Source organism: Oryctolagus cuniculus, chromosome 16 (assembly GCF_964237555.1).
Source record: "Oryctolagus cuniculus chromosome 16, mOryCun1.1, whole genome shotgun sequence".
NCBI classification, from domain to species: domain Eukaryota; kingdom Metazoa; phylum Chordata; class Mammalia; order Lagomorpha; family Leporidae; genus Oryctolagus; species Oryctolagus cuniculus.
The window spans coordinates 47,757,496-47,778,937 of NC_091447.1; the positions used below are offsets into that span (position 1 = coordinate 47,757,496).

General features: G+C 42.4%; 1 protein-coding gene across 2 annotated transcripts in view; it reads left to right on the forward strand.

The window, feature by feature from the left end:
• ABCB1 (ATP binding cassette subfamily B member 1) overlaps positions 1-21,442 on the forward strand; it is a 196,536-nt gene that overhangs the window by 139,680 nt on the left and 35,414 nt on the right. The window contains 12 exon segments of one of the 2 annotated variants that reach the window (NM_001082159.1): positions 1-125; positions 7,930-8,048; positions 8,051-8,073; positions 8,075-8,101; positions 12,987-13,100; positions 13,249-13,359; positions 13,520-13,645; positions 13,746-13,949; positions 14,595-14,765; positions 16,613-16,774; positions 18,254-18,433; positions 18,943-19,089. In NM_001082159.1, the coding sequence (NP_001075628.1) occupies positions 1-125; positions 7,930-8,048; positions 8,051-8,073; positions 8,075-8,101; positions 12,987-13,100; positions 13,249-13,359; positions 13,520-13,645; positions 13,746-13,949; positions 14,595-14,765; positions 16,613-16,774; positions 18,254-18,433; positions 18,943-19,089 (1,509 nt within the window). 2 annotated transcript variants of the gene reach the window in all.

A 21,442-nucleotide genomic window follows, 5' to 3' on the forward strand; every position in this document is an offset into this window, starting at 1 on the left:
ATAATGTCTTCATTTACTGATAAAGAACTGTTAGCGTATGCAAAAGCAGGAGCTGTGGCTGAAGAGGTCCTAGCGGCAATTAGAACTGTGATTGCGTTTGGAGGACAACAGAAGGAACTGGAAAGGTTTGAGTTTGTTTATGAAGTTACATTCCTGGTTGCCCGTATGCCTTTCAGACTGACAGTGTTAACTTTAAGGGCTTTCTCTTATGCTTGTTTCCTTAGATACTTTAATGGTTCTATTAATACACAACCAGTATTCTGGAGAAGCTGAAATTCTACTTGAACTCTTCTTATATCTGTTAATTCAGAGGATTTTCTAGAATTTTCTGTGTGAACAATAGAAAACTGGTTTTCTAAAGCTGAGTCATTTTGTATCTGTGTGTGTGCACGTGTGCATGCATGCCTGTTGAACTGTTTGTTGATTCTCCAAGATTGAATGAGTATCTTATGCACGATCTCTGGGGTATGTGTTCACTTGTAGTTCATCTTTCATCCCTACTCTGTTGAGATGCTCAATGATTTTGAGGATAAAAATAAAACCAAAACACATTTGTACAAAAGTTCAGGATATTTTTTATTATATATAATTTAATTATATATAATTATATATAATCCATTTAATTAGATTTCTGATAGTATAGGTGGTAATTTATTGAAGTTTATAACATTCATTAAATCCATTGATTTTTGAGCAAAGCCAGGGATTTCCCATTAAAAATGAGTTCTGACCCATTGATACTGGAATGTCTGGTAGAAGAAATGAAAAACTGCTGAAGATGGATGACCTAAACGTCGAAGCTGAGAAGTTAGAAAAAAAAAAAAGCAAAGCATTAGATAATATTTTTTAAAATTTAAAGAAAATTAAATGGAGTGGGCAGTTGGTGCAGTGGATGAGGTACTGTTTGGGAAGCCTGCATCCCACATTGCAATGCTTAGATTCAGATCCCGGCTCCACTTCTGATTCTAGTTTCCTGCTCAGTGGTGTTCTGCAGGGCAGCAGAGGATAGCTCAAGAACTTGGGTCCTTGCCATCCCACTGGATTGAGTTCCAGGCTCCTGCCCCATTTGTTGGGGACATTTGTGGACCGATGGATGGAAGATCTTTGTCTCTGCTTCTCTCTATTTCTTTACCTTTTGAACAGAATGAAAGTAAGTTAAAAAAAAATTTATAGCTAGTTTATAAGTTTATCAATCTTACATTTTTTTACTTTTCTATAAATTTTTTTGAAATTTATTAGGATAAAGCTATGTTTTTTAAAATAGAAAATTAGCTATAAACATAGCTTTATCCTAATAAATTTCAAAACCCTGATGATATAGATAGTATGCTAGAAAAATATGGGAAAAAAGGAGCCTTATTTTTATGAGGCTAGTGTAACTCTGGTAGCACAACCAAACAGGAATAATATGAGAAAGGAAAATTAAATGACAATTTCACTTAAATACATAGGAACAGGAATTTTAAGTAAAAAATAATTAGCTAAAAAGTCCATGTGAGAAATACTAGGTTAAAAAAAATCCTGATTATTTTGGCTTTATCTTATGAATGTAAAGATTATTCATCATTAAGAAATATTTTAATATAATTAATCATTAACAGATTAAAAGAAACATTTTGATAGGTGGACCAGAAGCATTAAATATGTATGATTCATGACAGAAACTTACAAAACTGGCAATAAAACATTAACTGTCTTTTCTAAAATATATTATTTATTTAAGAGTTAAACAGAGAGGGAAAGAGAAGCAGAAAGAGAGAGAGGTCTTCCATCCGCTGGTTCACTCCCCATTTGGCTTCAGTGGTCGAAGCCAATCCGAAGCCAGGAGCTAGGAGTAATCTTCTGGGTCTCCCATACGGTTACAGGGACCCAAGGACGGACTTGGGCCATCTTCCACTGCTTTCCTAGGCCATACCAGAGAGCTGGATCAGAAGTGGAGCAGCTGGGACTCAAACCAGCGCCCATATGGGATGCCGGCACTGCATGCGGCAGCTTTACTGGCTATGCCACAGCGCCAACCCTGTAACTCCCTTAATCTAATAAAAGGTGTACACCCACAGGAAACATTTACATAATGAAAGCAGTACATACGATTTTATCTGTGAATTTGAAAATAATTTTTAAAAACCCAAAGAGCAAATATGGAATGAGACCAGTATGTCTGCTAGCATCATTTTGTTTAGCCTTGCAGTACTATTGGATGAGGCCAAGGAAACTATGAAGAATAAAAATAATAATAAAGCAAAAAGAAATAGGGGTGCGAATGAAGCCATCGTTTTTCTCACATGATATGATTGTCTACAAAGAAATTCCAGCAGACTCTAAGCTAACAGAGTACAATAAGATCTCTAGGACTTGATCAGTCTTCAGGATCCATAGCATTCCTGTAGATTAGCGATGAGCAATTAGAAAGTATTTAGTACTTGTGTTTCGTTAACTCTGAGATGCTCACTTTCCCCTATGGTTGATCATTTCGGAAACTGGAATAAAGCTTACAGTGAGTGTCATCTGTCATTTGCCTGGGGTCTGGATTGAAGTCAGGCTCTTCTAGGCAGGACTTAAGTGTGCTTCTGCCACTCAGCAGGGGCACTGCTAGCCAGCGACCTTCTTCTGTTCAATTCCGTGTCTTACTGGCAGTGTGAATGCAACCTCCTACCTGCCTACGGCTGCCTTGGGGTTCAGATTCTCAGGTGCCATCGTTTTCCCTCCCTTCGTCTGGTGCCAGGATTGAGAAACGTGAGCCTTCCTGCTGCCCCTTACCTGGTGGCATGTGTGGTGCTTCTTACGTGAGGCCATAAAACCCTTTGGGTTCTACCTCTACACAGAGTGTCCTGTCCAACTCCTTTCTTATTGCTCCAGAAATTACAACTGTACTTCTTAGAATCAGTGACATCCTAAATTGAAGGTATATGACAATCTTTTTAAAAGGTTTGTGCAACAAAAGCAATGATGATATTTGGGTTGTAACTTGGATAAGGAAGGAAAGAACATTGTGGGAATCAAGTCCAACATTCACAACATGTATAAATTTGATAATTTCAGTTCACTAAAGATTTAAAGGAACTCAGTTTTTTTAATGGAATGCTTTAATTATTTAGGTACATAAAGATTTTCCCAGAGAAGATGGTGATGCATTATTAATTAGAAGAATAAGTAAGCAGGTTTCCATAGCTGTACTCAGAGACTCAATTTATGTGTGAAACTGTTTCTTTAGAAGATATTAGTTACTTGAATCAATCTTTGGAATGTTATTCTGGGGTGGAGAATTAAAATTAGTTTTGTCTTGGAAAATGACTAGACACAAGCCTAAAACCTCATGGCCTAATGTTCTATCCAGCTTGACCTTGACCATTAAAAAAAAAAAAAAAAAGCAAGATTGATTTATTTATTTGAAAGAGTTACAGAGGAGATATTCAGTCTGCTGGTTTACTTCCCAGGTCCACAACAGCTGGGGTTGGGCCAAACTGAAGCCAAGAGCCTGCATCTCCATCCAGGTCTCCCACATGGGTGGCATGGGTTCAAGTACTTGAACCATCTTTCTCTGCTCTCCGACATGTGTTAGCAGGGAGCTGAGTTGGAAGTGGAACAGCTGGGATTTGAACTGGAATTCATAGGAGATGCCAGTGTACAGGTGGTTGCTGTACTTGTTGCACTGCAATTCTGGCACCATTGACCACTTCTTAAAAGTTCATTCAGGGCCGGCGCCGCGGCTCAATAGGCTAATCCTCCGCCTTGCAGCACCGGCACACCAGGTTCTAGTCCCGGTCGGAGCGCCAGATTCTGTCCTGGTTGCCCCTCTTCCAGTCCAGCTCTCTGCTGTGGCCTGGGAAGGCAGTGGAGGATGGCCCAGGTCCTTGGGCCCTGCACCCCATGGGAGTCCAGGAAGAAGCACCTGGCTCCTGGCTTTGGATCAGCGCAGCGCGCCAGCCACGGCAGCCATTGGAGGGTGAACCAACGGAAAAGGAAGACCTTTCTCTCTGTCTCTCACTGTCCACTCTGCCTGTCAAAAAAAAAAAAAAAAAAATTCATTCAGGGCCGGCATCATGGCTCACTAGGCTAATCCTCTGCAGATTCTCTCTGTCTCTCTCTCACACTGTCTTAACTCTGCCTGTCAAAAAAAAAAAAAAAAAAAAAGTTCATTCATTCAGCAAATTTGTCTAATACCTACCACAGGGGCCAGCCTGTGGCGCCAGCAACCACATGGGCACTAGTTCTAGTCCCAGCTGCTCTACTTCTGATCCAGCTCCCTGCTGATATGCCTGTGAAGGCAGTGGAGGATGGCTGAAATCCTTGGGCCCCTGTACCCACGTGGGAGACCTGGAAGAAGCTCCTGGCTTCAGATTGACTGAGCTCCAGTGATTGCAGCAATTTGGGGAGCGAACCAGTGAATTAAAGACCTCTCTCTGTCCCTCTCTCTCTGACTCTGTCTTTCAAATAAATAAAACAAATCTTAAAAAACAAAAACAAAAAAAAGGCATCTACCATGCGCTAGGCACTGTACTGCTCTGAGTTCTCAAAAATGAGTTGGAGGCCGGCGCCGCAGCTCACTAGGCTAATCCTCCGCCTAGCGGCACCGGCACACCGGGTTCTAGTCCCGGTCGGGGCGCCGGATTCTGTCCCAGTTGCCCCTCTTCCAGGCCAGCCCTCTGCTGTGGCCAGGGAGTGCAGTGGAGGATGGCCCAAGTGCTTGGGCCCTGCACCCCATGGGAGACCAGGAAAAGCACCTGGCTCCTGGCTCCTGCCATCGGATCAGCGCGGTGCGCCGGCTGCAGCGCGGCGGCCATTGGAGGGTGAACCAACGGCAAAGGAAGACCTTTCTCTCTGTCTCTCTCTCTCACTGTCCACTCTGCCTGTCAAGAAAAAAAAAAAAAAAAGAGTTGGAAATCTGAGAAGCCCTCAGCCCAATGTGATCCTCAATCAGAACAGTAAATGAATGAGAATATAAGGAAGAAGTCATCTGTGAAATGAATTAAGTTGTAGATTTTTAAATGTGCTCTGAAAAAGTCAGAGTATGCTAATGAGGATGAGGAAGACAAATATGGCCAGGGAAGACCTCTTGGAGGGGAGGGGTGCAGTGGGTGGGCAAGTCTCAGAGTGTCCAGAGGTGGCAGGGATTCTGTCTGTTGTGGGAAATATGGCTTGGATGCTTGGGGCTCAGTGAGTGACAGGAGGTTGGGGTGGGCAGGGGCTTGTTGCAGGCCATGGAGAAGAGTTAGGACTTGATTCCACAGGCATAGAGAAGCAGCCGCAGGTGTTATCAGGGTCATGGCCATCCACATTGTATTTCAAGACTGTTGCTCTGTCAGGAGTCTAGTGAATGCATGGGAGCTGACAGAAGCAGTGAGACCTGGGAGGAGGCTGGTATGCGATTATGGTGCCTCATCTGGAGAGGAGGGAGGAGGAGGGGTGACAGGTACCTAGGCTGGTGGTGGAACTTGCAAGTGGAGTTGATAAGGCTGTTCTTAGGCCAAGCATGATCCTTCAGTTTTCTTTCTAATTCTTTCCCTTCCCTTCTTTGTTTCCACATAAGAATAAAAGTCTTAGTTTGACTTTCTCTTCAAATTAACAGATGCAGGAGGAAGCTAGCTCTCTTGGAGTGGAAATTTACCTGGAGGTTAAAATGAGCTTAATTCTATAGTACAGAGTAGTTTGTTCTCCTTAATTTAAGAATGTTCTTCTCTCTTATGTATGTCTTAGAAATGTTACGTTAGTATTGATTTCTGTTTGCTTAATCAAAATTGTTGCTTGCTCTCTTACATGTGGCTAACTTGCATCACTGATTTTCACAGTACTTACTGTTTTCTGAGTATCAATGCTTTTGTTATATAACTTTAATGCGTTTTAGGAACTCCTGCTTTAATTATCATTTCCATACTAAAGTTTTTAATGAATGAATAATTTTTAATATCTGGTTTCATATGTGTAACATTTTATTTAAAGAAACCTAATTTTAATAACAAAAATCCTATTGTAAAAGAAATATTGTTCATGTCTCATCCTGCCTTACCCTTTTTTCTTCATTTGTGTTTTCTGGTATCTTAATTATTTTCTTCCTTGTATTGCTTCTTCCTGTACAATGTGAACCTCGGCTGCATAGGACAACTTCCTATAAGTGAAATGGTTTCTACATTAGTCTCGGTAAGCAAGAACTGAAATAAAGGAGAGAAAGTATGAGTCATAAGCTTCGAACTGTAACCATGTGTGATATATTCCTAGTAGTACCTTCTGCCTCAGATCAGCTCATAAAGTTTTATGTGTATGAGCGTGTGTGTGTGTGTGTGCGTGTGTATTATATTGAGCCATGGTCTTCACAAGTAATTTCTTTGTTGAGAGATCATAATTGACAACTTGGGAATTTACATTTGGGAAGCCTAAAACTAGTGCTGGTTAATGTTTTATCACCGTGAGGTTCTGTGTAACTTTGATCTTGGGTGCATATGATTGGGATATGCATTTCCTTTGGCTTGCTTTGTAACCGGTCGGGTAGCTGGTTATAAAACACAGTCATGATGTCAAGGAAGAGTACATGCGTGTGTGTGGCAAGACTGGCACATGCTAGTGGACAGAGTCCTCCAAGGAAAATCAGTGTAATACTACATGATATTTATATAGGCAAGTGTTTTATGGGGCCGAGACCTCATGCTTCTATATGGAAGTGAGTTGCTTCCTTGAACAGTTTATATAAGCGTCTCCTTTCTGCAAGGCAGCTCTGGGTTCTGTAGAGAATTGTAATCAAGGAGAGGAAGACGAATTAAGGCTCAGTGTAAACTCTCCTGTTTCTCTAATAATTTTTCCTTGGTTCTGTTTTTGCAGAATTCCTTCTTTATCTAACCCTGGGCCCTGTTAGCTTATCTCCACCTCTCCTTAAGCAGGACAGTCAGCTTTTAAGTAAAGTCAAAAGACACTAGCTCCTTTGGCTTTCATGTTAGGAACAGAGCACTGTCAGAGATTAACTGTTATTATCTTTACATCGTAAGAACTGGAAAAAGAAAACCTGTGATGTGCCATTTGTTTTACTTGCTTGTTTTTGCCCCCTTTTGTGTAATTCTCTGTACTGTGTTTGCTGTAAGACATACGAATAGGCCTTCTCCATGTCTGGCTAATACAGGATAAACTTCTGTGCTGTGAACAGGTTACAGGATTATAGATAGGCTGAGATTTTGATTTGCTTACCTCTGAGGCAGCTGGAAAGCCCAAGCCACCAAGCCACAGGCTGGATGGAGGGGACGGGCCATAGGCAACCTGTGGAAGGGATGAAGGGAGGACACTGGTACCTCATGATGGGTTATTACATATTTTTCACCTAAATAATCTTGGTAGGCTAGTGATTGTTTAAGCAGATATTGATGGAAATAAGATAAATTGTATAGATTATTGAAATGTGAAAGCTGTTAGTGATTCAACACTCTTAAAACGCTTTAACACTGTGAACTGTTCTGTTGGTCCTTCTCAGAGTCCCAAAGGGAAGCCAAGAGGGGAACAAACTGTTTCCAAAACTTCCTTAAGATTCAAAGATTTAAACAATTACTTGTGTTTAGTACTTCCCAGTATTGTGTCTTCGTTTGATCAGGTAATTAAAGTTGTGTGCAGATTTTAAAGGGAAGACACCAGTTTTTTTATGATTTCTATTTTGTGTATGAAACAACACAAGTTGTGGAAATCTGATAAATATTTCTCCACTTACTTTACTACCGCTAAGACCAGAGAAGGAAGTTTTACAAACACTATCCACACATGAATAACTTAATCTCTATAAGCCTCAGTTTCCTGTTCTACAAAAAAGGGGATAAGATATTACCAACATCACAGGATTAAGGCAGGAGCAATAGGAGACATTCATTCCATGTATACTGCAGGGCTCAAAAACTGTCATACTACAAGGATGCATTTCTTGGATTTGTATGTGATAACTTCTGTTCTTTTTCCCAGGTACAATAAAAATTTAGAAGAAGCTAAAAGAATTGGGATAAAGAAAGCTATTACAGCCAACATCTCTGTGGGTGTTGCTTTCCTGCTGATGTATGCATCGTATGCGCTAGCCTTCTGGTATGGAACCACCTTGGTCATCTCAAAAGAATATTCTATCGGACAAGTACTCACTGTAAGTGGGGTATTAAGAAATAAAAACTAGAAATGCAAATGAAATCTAGTGCTTTTTGGCTTGACTTTACAGTAATATATATTTTTAGAAAACTTATTTAATAAATAAAAATTTCAAAAGTACAGCTTTTGAATTATAACAGTTCTTCCCGATAACCACCCTCCCACCCAAAACCATCCCGTCTCCTACTCCCTCTCCCATCTCATTCTTCATTAAGATTCATTTGTAATTATATTTACATACAGATGATCAACTCTATACTAAGTAAGGATTTCAACAGTTTGCATCCACACAGACAAACAAAGTATAAAGGAATGTTTGGAGACTGGTTTTACCATTAATTCTCATAGTACAACACATTAAGGACAGAGGTCCTACATGGGGAGCAAGTGCACAGTGACTCCTGTTGTTAACACTTGACACTCTTATTTATGACGTCAGTGATCACCCGAGGCTCTTGTCATGAGCTACCAAGGCTATGGAAGCCTCTTGACTTCACAAACTCAGACCTGATTTAGACAAGGCCATAGTCAAAGTGCAAGTTCTCTCCTCCCTTCAGAGAAAAGTACCTCCTTCTTTGATGGCCTCTTCTTTCCACCGGGTCTCACTCACAGAGATCCTTCATATAGGTCTTTTTTTTTTGCCACAGTGTCTTGGCTTTCCATGCCTGAAATGCTTTCATGGGATTTTTAGCCAGATCTGACTGCCTTAAGGGTTGATTCTAAGGCCAGAGTGTTGTTTAGGGCATTTGTCATTCTTTGAGTCTGCTGTGTATCCCACTTCCCACATTGGACGGTTCTCTCCTTTTTAATTCTATCAGTTATTATTAGCAGACCCTGGTCTTATTTATGTGATCCCTTTGACACTTAATCCTATCTTTATGATCAGTTAGTGTGTGCTAAACTATATATCTCCTCCCTCTCTTATTCCCACTCTTATTTTCTTTTTGACAGGCAGAGTTAGATAGAGAGAACAGAGAGAAAGGTTTTCCTTCCTTTGGTTCAACCCCCAAATGGCCGCTAGGCCTGTGCACTGTGCCAATCTGAAGCCAGGAGCCAGGTGCTTCCTCCTGGTCTCCCATGTGGATGCAGGGCCCAAGCACTTGGGCCATCCTTCACTGCCTTCCTGGGCCACAGCAGAGAGCTGGACTGGAAGAGGAGCAACCGGGACAGAATCCGGTGCCCCAACTGGGACTAGAACCCTGGGGTGCTGGTGCCGCAGCCGGAGGATTAGCCTAGTGAACCACAGTGCCAGCCCCCACTCTTATTTTTAATGAAGAGGCCATCATTTTAAGTTGGATTTAAACACCTAAGAATTACTCTGTGTTAAAGAGTTCAACCAATGGTATTAAGCAGAAAAAGAAAACTACAGTAATATATTTTGAACAGTTTCTGAATGCACTATTAGGTTGAAAATGTGGGAAGGAAATTAGATGCCTCCAACAATCAGTTTTGCTGTTATTTCTACAATCTTTTGCAGTGTTTCTCTGGTAGCCTAAGTAGTAGTAACCTTGGTAATCAATCTAAGGCATGAATGTTCATTTGGTAAGATTGTGCCCCACTTGATGCTAAGCATTTTACTTTTACTTTTCGATTTGCTATTCACAATAAGAAATGACAAAATATACACTTTTAACTTATTTTCATATCCTTTGGAATGACAGCTAATCCATCTCACAAATTCATGGTACTATAAATTGTTACGCTTCCTAAAAAATACTCTGTAAATTTTTTACATTTTAGTCCTATTCAAAAAAATTATTAGGAGGGGTTGGTGCTGTGGTATATAGTAAGTTAAGCATCTGCCTGCTGGAGCTGGCATCCCGTATGGGCACCTATTTGTGTCCTGGCTGCTCTACCTCCAGTCCAGCTCCTGATAGTGGCCAGGGAAAGCAGTAGAAGAAGGCCCAAGTGTTTGGTCCTCTGTACTCACAGGGGAGACTTGGAAGAAGCTCTTGGCTCCTGGCTTTGGATTCACCCAGCTCCAACCATGTGACCATTTGGGGAGTGAACCAGTTGTTGAAAGACCTCTCTCTCTGTCTCTTTCTGTACCTCTGCCATTTGAATAAATAAATAAATCTTCAAAAAAATTATTTGGAGATAGAAGCAGACAAGAAGAGCTTCTGTGTATCAGTTCCCTGCTCTCGAGCCCTCAGGGCTGTGGCTGGCCTGGGGCTGGGTCATGGTTGCATCTGCTGTGTGGGTGGCTGGGACCCAACTGCTGCAACCCTCGCTTCTGCCTCCTAGGGTCTGCATCAGCGGGAACCTGGACTTGGGAACAAAGCAGAGCTCGGATGTGTTCACTTCAGCGTGGGATGTGGGCATCTTAACTGCTAGGCCTGGCGCCCATTCCTACATTACAGAGCTTCAAACAAGCAGAGGGGCTTGTTATTTGACATTGTCCTCATTCATTTAGAGATGCTGAAACAGAACTCCAAGTTCGAGCTGTATTTTGCCGTAACAGAGTACATGCTATTAGCAGAGTGACTCATTTCCTTTTTCATAAGGGAAATACAATTGAGTTGAGTTAATGAGAGGCCACATTTTATTGAGCTGCTTGAAGCAGTTCTCTTGGTCAGGAACCAGGTTTCTAATACAGATACAAAAATGGCCCTTCTTGCTTTTTCACACCGTTGTGTCCTCAGGCATGTGTGAGGCTGTTCCCTCAGGAATGGCATTTTCCTAGGATGGTGATGCTGTGGTGAGGTGTGTTCTGTTGAACTGGAATGTTGGTGGCAGTTCAAATCCCCATTCACTGAATCCATTCCCAAAGTGGAGGCACCCAGAGTAGTGATAGTGGGATTTGATATCAATCCCAGTTTATTCAAATTCCCTCATGCCACCTGCTGGCTGGGTGCCTTGCAGTGGCCATCTACACTTCGGTGCCTCCTTTGGCTCTTCTAGCAAAGGCCGTGCCAGGAGTGGCGTGCCCTGACTTTCATTGTTGTCAGAAGAGCTGGCTGAGACGATGATGTAGAGTCACTCCAGACAGTTTGACTCTTGTGTGATTTCTGAAGAGACAAGTTGTGACATTGGTTCTCTTCAGCCCAAAGAGGAACAGAGTTGGGTATTTACCAGTAAGGAGCTGATTTGGGGGCCGGCACCATGGCTCACTTGATTAATCCTCCACCTGCGGCACTGGCATCCCATATGGGCACCGGGTTCTAGTCCCAGCTACTCCTCTTCCAGTCCAGCTCTCTGCTGTGGCCCGGGAAGGCAGTGGAGGATGGCCCAAGTGCTTGGGCCCTGCACCTGCATGGGAGACCAGGAGAAGCACCTGGCTCCTGGCTTCGGATCGGCACAGTGCCGCCGTAGCGGTCATTTGGGGGGTGAACCAATGGAAGGAAGACCTTTGTCTCTGTCTCTCTCTCATTGTCTATAACTCTACCTGTCAAATAAATTTAAAAAAAAAAAGAAGCTGATTTGCATGAAACAAACCTGCAATCTTGTTTCTCAGTTCTAAGAGAGATGGCAGTGTGGGGAGGAATGTGAGATACAGCCTGATAAAGAATCATGCCATAGTTGTGTGTGCTTTGTAATTTTTGAAATTTATTTATTTTTAAAGATTTATTTATTTATTTATTTATTTGAAAAACAGAGTTACCAAGAGGCAGAGACAGAGAAGTCTTCCATCTGCTGATTCACTCCCCCAAATGGCTGCAATGGCCAGAGCTAAGCTAATCTGAAGCCAGGAGCTTCTTCTAGGTCTCCCACTTGGGTGCAGGGGCCCAAGCACTTGAGACATATTCTACTCCTTTCCCAGGACATAGCAGAGAGCTGGATCAGAAGAGGAGCATCTAGGACACTAACTGGCGCCCATATGGGATATTGGCACTGCAGGCAGCAGCTTTACCTGCTCTGCCACAGCACTGGCCCCATATGTGCTTTATAATTTACTAAAGATTTTCATAGGTAATTTCATCCAATGCACTATGTAGGGAAAACATAATCTTTCCAGATTTTGCAAATAAAGGAATTAAAGCCCAGAGATTTCAAGAGAATAGTATAAAGTTAGGTAATAACTGGTTCAACCTAATCCAGGGTTCAGAACCCGGTCTTCTCACTCTCTCTCCAGTGTTTGTTTCTATTTCACACTCTGATGATCTAAATAGAAATTCCTAGCCATTGAAGAAATACGTGAATAATCTGTTAGAATATTCTGTTGTCTAGAACTTACACTGTTGTTTCACTGAGCAACAGAAGCTAATTACTCATTCTCAGCAGTCAGGGGGTCAGCACTGTGGCATGGTGGGCTAAGCCTCCATCTGCAGTGCCAGCATCCCATAGGAGTGCCGGTTTTAGTCCCAGCTGCTTGTCTTCCAATACAGCTCTCTGCTATGGCCTGGGAGAGCAGTGAAGGATGGCCCATGTGCTACACCTGCTTGGGAGACTTGGAAGAAGCTCCTGGCTTCAGATTGGTGCTGCTCTGCCCATTGTGGCCATTTGGGGAATGAACCAACTGATGGAAGACCTCTCTCTCTCCTTCTCTCTGTAATTCTTGCAAATAAATAAATTCTTTTAAAAAAGGTCAAGGAAAGGATTGAAACTTTTAAAGTACATTATATATTTCTATTAAAAGTTATTTTATTTTTAACTGATGAATTGTATTATCTGGAATACAATGTAATGTTTTGCTGTTATATGTATACAGTGTTATATGTATTCAATCCAGTTAATTGACAAAGCTGCCACCCCACTTACTTGACATTTTTGGCAGTGCTACGTATGAGTACTCTGTTGGTTATTAACTTAAAATATCTTCAACGTCCATTGGTCATATGTTGCCTTGCCATTTAAAAATTGAATTAGCTATATCGGAAGAAAAAGTATGAAGATAGTTGCGCTGTACACTGAGTAAATCTATGGTTTTCCTTCATATTCTTCAGGTCTTCTTTTCTGTATTAGTTGGAGCTTTCAGTATTGGCCAAGCATCTCCAAATGTTGAAGCATTTGCAAATGCAAGAGGAGCAGCTTATGAAATCTTCAGGATCATCGATAATGTAAGTCTGAGATGGCCCTTGATTCACAAATTGAAAAGATTTTTGGGTTAAAAGTCACTTTCTTTGACAGTTTACCCAGCTTTCTGTGATGTATCACTAAAAGTCATTCTTACAACCAGGTAATATCCTAAAATTTTAATCTCTTTAGAAGCCGAGCATTGACAGCTACTCGGAGGCCGGGCACAAACCAGATAATATTAAAGGAAATTTGGAATTCAGAAATGTTCATTTCAGCTACCCTTCTCGAAAAGAAGTTAAGGTACAGTGATCTGTGCTTACTCGGTGATTAAGCAGTCAACTGGACGAGGAGTCTAGAGATCATAGAAACACTGTTTAAACAGAATATCGATTTGGACTGTTAGTTCATAAACCCACGTCTGTGAATTTCCTGCAAGTTTCTCTCTCACTTGTCCTTGCAGATCTTGAAGGGCCTCAACCTGAAGGTGGAGAGCGGGCAGACGGTGGCCCTGGTGGGGAACAGTGGCTGTGGGAAGAGCACGACCGTCCAGCTGATGCAGAGACTCTATGACCCCACGGACGGCGTGGTGAGAGGACTCAGGCTGAGCAGTCGCTAGTACTGATTGTTCCCAGGTGATTCCCACTGCCAGTGAATGACCGTCCCCCCCCCCCGCTTCTTTGTATCAGGTCAGCATTGATGGCCAGGACATCAGGACCATGAACGTGAGGTATCTGCGGGAAATTACCGGCGTGGTGAGTCAGGAACCTGTGTTGTTCGCCACCACAATCGCTGAGAACATCCGCTATGGCCGAGAAGATGTCACCATGGATGAGATTGAAAAGGCTGTCAAGGAAGCCAACGCCTACAACTTTATCATGAAGCTACCTCATGTGAGTCCTTCTCCCCTGGTCTCTCCAGAGGCGCCAAGAGCAGGGGCTGGCTGACGCATAGGGGGCTGGAAGACCACTGGCAGTTGGCGGAAGTCTTTTCTAAGGAAGACTGTATTTTGTTAGTTTTTAAAAATTTTTACTTATTTGAGAGAGTTACAGACACAGAGACAGAAAGGTCTTCCCCCTGCTGGTTCACTCCCCAAATGGCCACAGTGGCTGGAGCTGGGCTGATGTGAAGCCAGGAGCCAGGAGCTTCTTCCAAGTCTTTCACTTGGGTGCAGGGGCCCAAGGACTTGGGCCATCTTCTGCTGCTTTCCTAGCCATAGCAAAGAGCTGGATCAGAAGAGGAGCAGCTGGGACAGTAACTGGCACCTTTATGGGATGCTGGTGATCCAGACAGAGGCTTTGGCTACTGCGCCTCAGCTCCAGCCCCAAGGAAGACTGTTTTCTTCAGATTTGAAAACTATAAGAGCACAGACAACTAGTGGTGGATGTTTCAAAATTGGTGTTGGTTGAGCCTAAGTTTTGAATGATTGGATTACGTTGCCCGTGAACCCTGTGGTTTTAGGGGATTACTTCCCAGTGGACAGTGTGAGCTGAGATAGCGTGTTCTTTTGCTAAATCCTTCTATGTTTTCTGTTGTAGAAATTCGACACTCTGGTTGGAGAGAGAGGGGCCCAGCTGAGCGGTGGGCAGAAACAGAGGATCGCCATTGCCCGTGCCCTGGTTCGCAACCCCAAGATCCTCCTGCTGGACGAGGCCACCTCAGCCTTGGACACAGAAAGTGAAGCTGTGGTTCAGGTGGCTCTAGATAAGGTGTGTGAGCCTCAATTCAACCTGGCTGATGAGCACTGAAACTTTCCACTGTTAATTCTTCTTGGTATGAATCTTAGAAGAGGAAATTTCTGGTAGTTTTTGGGTGATTTCTTTAGCTGTTAAAATAAAAGTATGAGGCTTTGAAGACTTTCTCTGTCTTCTTATTCAGTTTGTTTATTTCTCTAAAATGTTTAAGATTTATAATGAGTAAGTTATTACCTGAACACTCCTGTAGTTCTTTTTAATTAAAACAGAAATGTAGGCACAAATGAAAATCTGTCTTCATCATGAACATGGGTATAGGGATAACCCTGATATTTAGGTTTTGAAAGCTTGTAATACCAATAAGGAGACATCTCCAGGATGTTAACTGCCACTTCTGGGGTGTAGGGAAGAGAAACCTCTTAACCCTAGGATAAAGAAAAAGAGCCTGTGATGTGGGAAATGTGCCTAAGACATGACGTCCTTGGCTGCCAGCAGACCTTTCTGCAGTTCTCCTGTCCCGTGACTCACTTCCCAAGCAGGGTTTGCACGCTCACCGTGTGCCAGGCAAGCTCCGTGAGGACAGGGAGCATGGAGATCTTTGGATCAGAGGCGCTCTGAGTCACAGTGTCTCAGCAGAGCCCAGAGATGAACCTGTTTTTTTCTAGCTCTCTCCTCTAATAAGACAACACTGTGTGTTCCTTCCAACATCCTGCCAGTGTGATCAGTAGATTGTTGAAGAAGCAGCTCACTGAACATTGTGTGAACCTAAACAGCAGATGGAATTGTGGCTGCTTTTTTCCCCCCTTCCCTTTGCCTGTCTATGATTTCACATCTGTGTTTTCTCACTATTTTGCTTATTTGTGTTATTATTCTACTGTGGAGCTATGTATTAAATTATAAGCAAAAGCAATTTTAAGAATTTGTACTTAAAAATAATTTTCCTGGGGCCAGTGTTGTAGTGTAGTAGGTAAGGCTCCCTTCCATTTATTGCGTATACGTTTATTGTATATGAGAACTTTGCTGCCTTACATTTGTTGTCTGACGTGATCATCCAGGTGGTTCTATGAGTTGGGACATCAGGGTTCGCAGGGCTATTTTGTACCAGCACAGCACACTGTCCTATGTTTGTTTTGGTTGGTCATTGCCTGGGCTGTAGGGTTTTGTAATTTTTTATAGGCCCCTGATTATTACTGCAAACAGATTGATAGAGGTTAAGTAAAATACTTAGGGACATACATAGGGGCAGGTGTTGTGGTGCAGAAGGTTAGCTTCTACTTAGGATGCCAGTATTCCATATCCCAGTGCCTGGGATTAAGCCCCAGTTCCTACACTTCTGATTGAATACCTGCTAAAGCACCTGGGAGGCGGCAGGTGCTGGCCTGAGTACCGGGGTTCCTGCCGCCCATGTGGCAGACCCAGATGGAGTTCCTGGCTTCCAACTTTGGCCTGGCTTAACCCTAACTGTTGTGGGTGTTTGAGGAATGAAAGCTCACTCTCTGTCTCTCTCCCTGTCTCTCTCTCTCTCTGTGGAATTTAAGTAAATATTTTAAAGAATTTAAAGGAATTTAAGTAAATTAAAGATTTAAAGGAATTTAAGCAAATATTTTAAAGAAAGACATAAGTCTTTTAGAAGATATTTAGAGGTGTGTATATTAGTATATGAATGCTGTGTCTGTGTTTAATATAATGCAGATTAAATCATTATTGGTTGTACATACATTTACTGAAGTCACAGATTATCTCAGATAGCTTTGAAGATTTATAATGTCTGAAGTGTTAGTGTTCAATTAATATAAGTGGAATGAATGAGGTTTTTGGCATGTCATTGTTAAACCTGTTCTTTAAAAATTTTCTCTCTTTAGGCTAGAAAAGGCCGCACAACTATTGTGATAGCTCACCGCCTGTCTACAGTTCGCAATGCTGATGTCATTGCTGGATTTGATAATGGAGTCATTGTGGAGAGAGGAAATCATGAGGAACTCATGAGGCAGAAAGGCGTTTACTTCAGACTTGTCACAATGCAGGTGTGGTTTAACGCTAGAATTTTCCATAATTTCCCAGTTGATAAGATGATTTTGCTGGGTTCAATGCTATTAGTTGATTTTTCTTGAAAAGTAGGAAATAATACTTGAGGGATTCATGATCAGACTAGTGTTTTAGATAACTTTTCTCTTTTGAGAGGAGGAGAAGTGAAGGATCATGAGACAGGAGTTAAAAAGGTTTAAAGTGAGCTTTTATCAACAGTAGCAACATGTGGCTGCTGACCATTAGAAAGCCGGTTAATCTACACAGAAATGCTGTTCAGTAGAAAATGCACTCCAGAGGTACCGGCATTGTGGTGCAGCAGGTTAAGCCACTTCTTGCAACACTGGCATCCCATATGAGTGCTGGTCCCAGTCCTGGCTGCTCCACTTCTGATGCAGCTCCCTGTTAAAGCACCTAGGAAAGCAACAAAAGATGGCCCAAGTGCTTGGGCTCCTGCCACCCACTTGGGAGACCTGGATGAAGCTCCTGGCTCCTGGCTTCAGCCTGGCCCAGCCCCGGCCATTGTGCCCATTTGGGGAGTGAGCCAGTGGATGGAAGATCTTTCTCTTCTCCTTTTCTTCTGTAACTCTGCCTTTCAAATAAATGAATAAATATTTTAAAGAATGTTTGCTAGAACCTTAAGAATGATAACTCTAAAAATAAAATATCAGTAGTTTTTAAATACCAATTACATGTTAAAATAATATCATTGGTTATTGATAATAACACATATTAAGTTAAAACATGCAGTTAAGATTGATTTTACTTCTTTTCACATGTTTAATGTGACTTCTAGAAAATTTTTAAAGACTAATACAGCTCATGGTAGGGCTTGCTCCATATTGTTGTTGACAGCAGTGATCCAAAGCAAGCTTGATTGAGCCAGATACCCACAAGAAGGAGATGACCAGGTCAGATACATGGGCTGGATGCCATGTTTCCACACACTGAGTGGGATTCCTTCATATTTAATGGTCTTCATTTTCACATCTGTAATAAAAAAGAGTTGGGCAGTTGGTACAGCAGTTAAGCTGTTGCCTAGAAACTTACAACCTAAATTGGAGTCCCTGGGTTTGAATTTCAACACTTCTAATTCCAGCTTCCTGCTGACCTGTACCCTTGGAGGTAGCAAGTGATGACTCAAGGACTTGCATCAGTGCCACCCATGTGGGAGACCCAAGTGGAGTCCTGGACTCCTGGTTTCCACCTGGTCCAGCCCTGGCTGTTGGGTGCATTTGGGAAGTGGACCAGCAGATGAAAGAGCTCTCTCTGTCTTTCTATCTCTCTGTCTCTCTACCTATCAGATTAATAAAAATGAAACACTTCTTAAAAAATCACATATAAGAAACATCACTTTACTTTTATCCTTTCCTGTAATTACTTAAATTACCATTTTCCTTGATACCTGGTGTTCACTGTTTGGTTTTTATTGGTTAACTGAGCCTTTCCAGTTTACATATGATTTTTATTTATTTTAGACAGCAGGAAATGAAATTGACTTAGAAAATTCAGCTAGTGAATCTAGAGGTGAAAAAATGGATTTGGTGGAAATGTCTGCTAAAGAGTCAGGATCCAGTCTGATAAGAAGGAGATCAAGTCACAAGAGTTTTCATGGAGCTCAAGGCCAAGATGGGAAGCTTAGCACTACAGAGGCCCAGGTAAGGAGGAAGAGGTACAGTTTTATACCCTACATTCCCCACCATGGCTCCTTGGCCTTAATGGGTTGAGGGTGGGTAGGAGTAGACACAAGCACTGTCCCCCAGAGCACTTCTTAGCCAAAATGTGACCATTTTGGAATCAGTTTTGAATTGAAGAATGAGCATTTATAGGACAGGATATTTAGCCCTAGAATTTGTAGTATAGACTATAGTGTATCTTCAAATATAAAAATTTCTATCCTGTTTATCCTTCATCAATATTCCTGTTAGGTTCTGAATGCCAGATGTGTTAATTTTTGTGGAATTGTCACTCATTTTTTAAAAGTTCAGTGACTACCCTAACATTTCTGTTAGCACTTTTTTGGAAGCTGAAAATCTGCCAATTGATAAGGAATAAGAATCAGATGTGTTCCATTAGGAAACTGTGCACGTGGAAGAACTGTACATCACTTAATCAGCTCTCCATTCCTTTTTCTAACTAGTCTGTGGTGATATTTTATGTTTTCCAGAATGAAAATGTACCTCCAGTTTCCTTTTGGAGAATTATGAAGCTGAATTTAACTGAATGGCCTTATTTTTTGGTGGGTGTAATTTGTGCCATTATAAATGGAGGCCTACAACCAGCATTTGCAGTAGTATTTTCAAAGATTGTGGGAGTAAGTGTTCATGTCTCTTTTTCTTTTAAATTTACTTGTGAGTCCTGGCTGAAGAATGAATGGACCTTTTGTATTTCTACCACAATACATACACCAGAAAATCCATGTTCCTTCCTTCTGAATAGCTGACTTGGTGATATAATTGGAAGTCTGGTTTGCCATAGGAAAGCTGCCTTGTGAAACTTTGCCCTGGCACTCAATGTCTATCCAAGGCCCTGGAGACCAGTTCCCTGAAATACTCAGTAAGACTGATGAGATCACTTTCCCATCCCTATATGTGTGTACTCACCAAGACATGAGCAAGCCTAGCCTGGTCCTCTGTGAGATGTTGTTCTCATCTCAGTTGTCAGGATGGAAGCAAAAAGGACCACCTTCCTAAAGACTGACCATGATGTGCTGAATCTGCCTGATTTTAATGGTGGCATTTCCTCCCTTCCTCCCTTCCTTTCTTTCTTCTTTACTTCCCTCCTTTCCTTCCCACCCCCTTTTTTAAAAAAAAAGATTCATTTGAAAGAGTTAGAGACAAAGAGAGATCTTTCATCTCCAGTTCACTTTCCAGATGGTTGCAACGGCTAGCACTGGGTCAGGCCAAAGCAAGGAGCCTGGAATTTTATCCAAGTCTCCCATGTGAGTGACAGGGGTCCAAAGACTTGGGCCATCTTCCTCTGCTTTTCCCAGGCCATTAGCAGGGAGCTGGGTCAAAAGTGGAGCAGCTGGGACAAGAACCGGCAGCCATATGAGTTGCAGCATTGCAGGAGGCGGCTTTACCTGCCATGACGCAACACCAGCCTAATGGTGGCGTTTCTCATGGTCAGGAATGCTCTCTGGTCAGTGACAGATGTGCAGACGTTAAGCTCAAGATCCCCTTGCCATAGATGTTGAAATTGTGAAGAAAGATTGATTCAAAGATGTGTATGTCAAACAGTATCATGCATTTAGCAAAAACACGTAACTAGTCAGGTCTGCCCATGCCTGGCTAACTTTTTTCAGGTTGACATGTAAGAAATACGTTTTCAGTGCCTGTTCTGTGACAGGCAGTTTTTCCAGGTGCTGAAATAGTAGGAGACTAAGTGTCTGCTTCCAATGCAGCATGTGTCGTGGCACAGGGTCTGCAGACTTTAGGGAGACCTAGAGGGTAAATGTCTCGGGCTCCGCAGACCATGAGGTCCATGTTGCAGATACTCACCTCTGCCCTTGGAGTAAAAAAGCCGGCACATGCATCATGGGGACAAGTGAGCATGGCTGTGTCCCAGCGAATCTGTAAATATTTGGCCAGTGGCCCCAGTTCTATAAACATATTCTGACATGTGTTTTGCAGACAGGGAGGTAGACAGAGGCATAGTCAGAAAGACAAAAAATGGAAGTGCATGAGTTAGGAATGGGTTTGGCTGTGTGTAACAAACACTCAATTTATGGATTTTACATTTTTCTTTCTTTGTTTAGCAGTAGGTCTGGAGGTAGGTGGTCCAGGGCTAGCACCTTAGCTCCTTGATATTAGATGTATAACCAACCTTTTGCCTCATTGAATGAGGTGGGCTCTGGGTTAGATTGGTTGATTTTACCTCTTTGAGTTACCCTTTGCTGGATGTGTTACCTTGAGCAAGTTAATTAACCTCTCTGTACTCCATTTTTTCTCTGTAAAATGGTGATAATAAAGCAAACGTTAGGGGATGGACTGTGAGAATACAAGGAAGAGTGTACATGAATTTGCTTGGAATCATGCCAGCACAGGATAAGAATTTAGTAATAGGTTACAATTTTTGTTGGAAGAAAAATTGACCTCAGAATACTTTTTAAACAAAGAATGAAGTTGCTCAGATTGGGTTAGGCACGTGGCCACCTTACAAGACTGTGACTCACTGTGAAGGGAAGCGTGTGCTGACTTCCCCTGTTGAGTGCTATTCACTGTGCTCCTTGAGCCCAGGACATCCCCTTAACCCTCTGTCTCTGGAAGGTTTCCATGTAGGTGGTCTGGCTGTCATTCCCAACTGGCTATCCTACAAAGAAGGCTGGCTCAAGCACCCGCTTTGTCTTTGCAAGGCCTGTGCCAACTGAGTGGTTACTTCTCTCCAGTTCACCAAAACTACATCAGCCTAATGTCCTCAATACGTGGGGACAGTTTGAAGTATCCAAGTTGTAGAACAATGAATTGCCACAAACTGTGGTTCCCCAGAAGGGGGAGAGGAGAGTACAGTTGTGCACTGCTTAACGATGGATATTTATTCTGAGAGATTCACCACCAGGTGATGGCATCGTTGTATAAACTCCACGGAGTTTCCTAGCAGAAACCTGGGGATGGCCTTCTGCACAGCTAGGCTGCAAACTTGCACAACGTGTGCTGATGTACTGGATG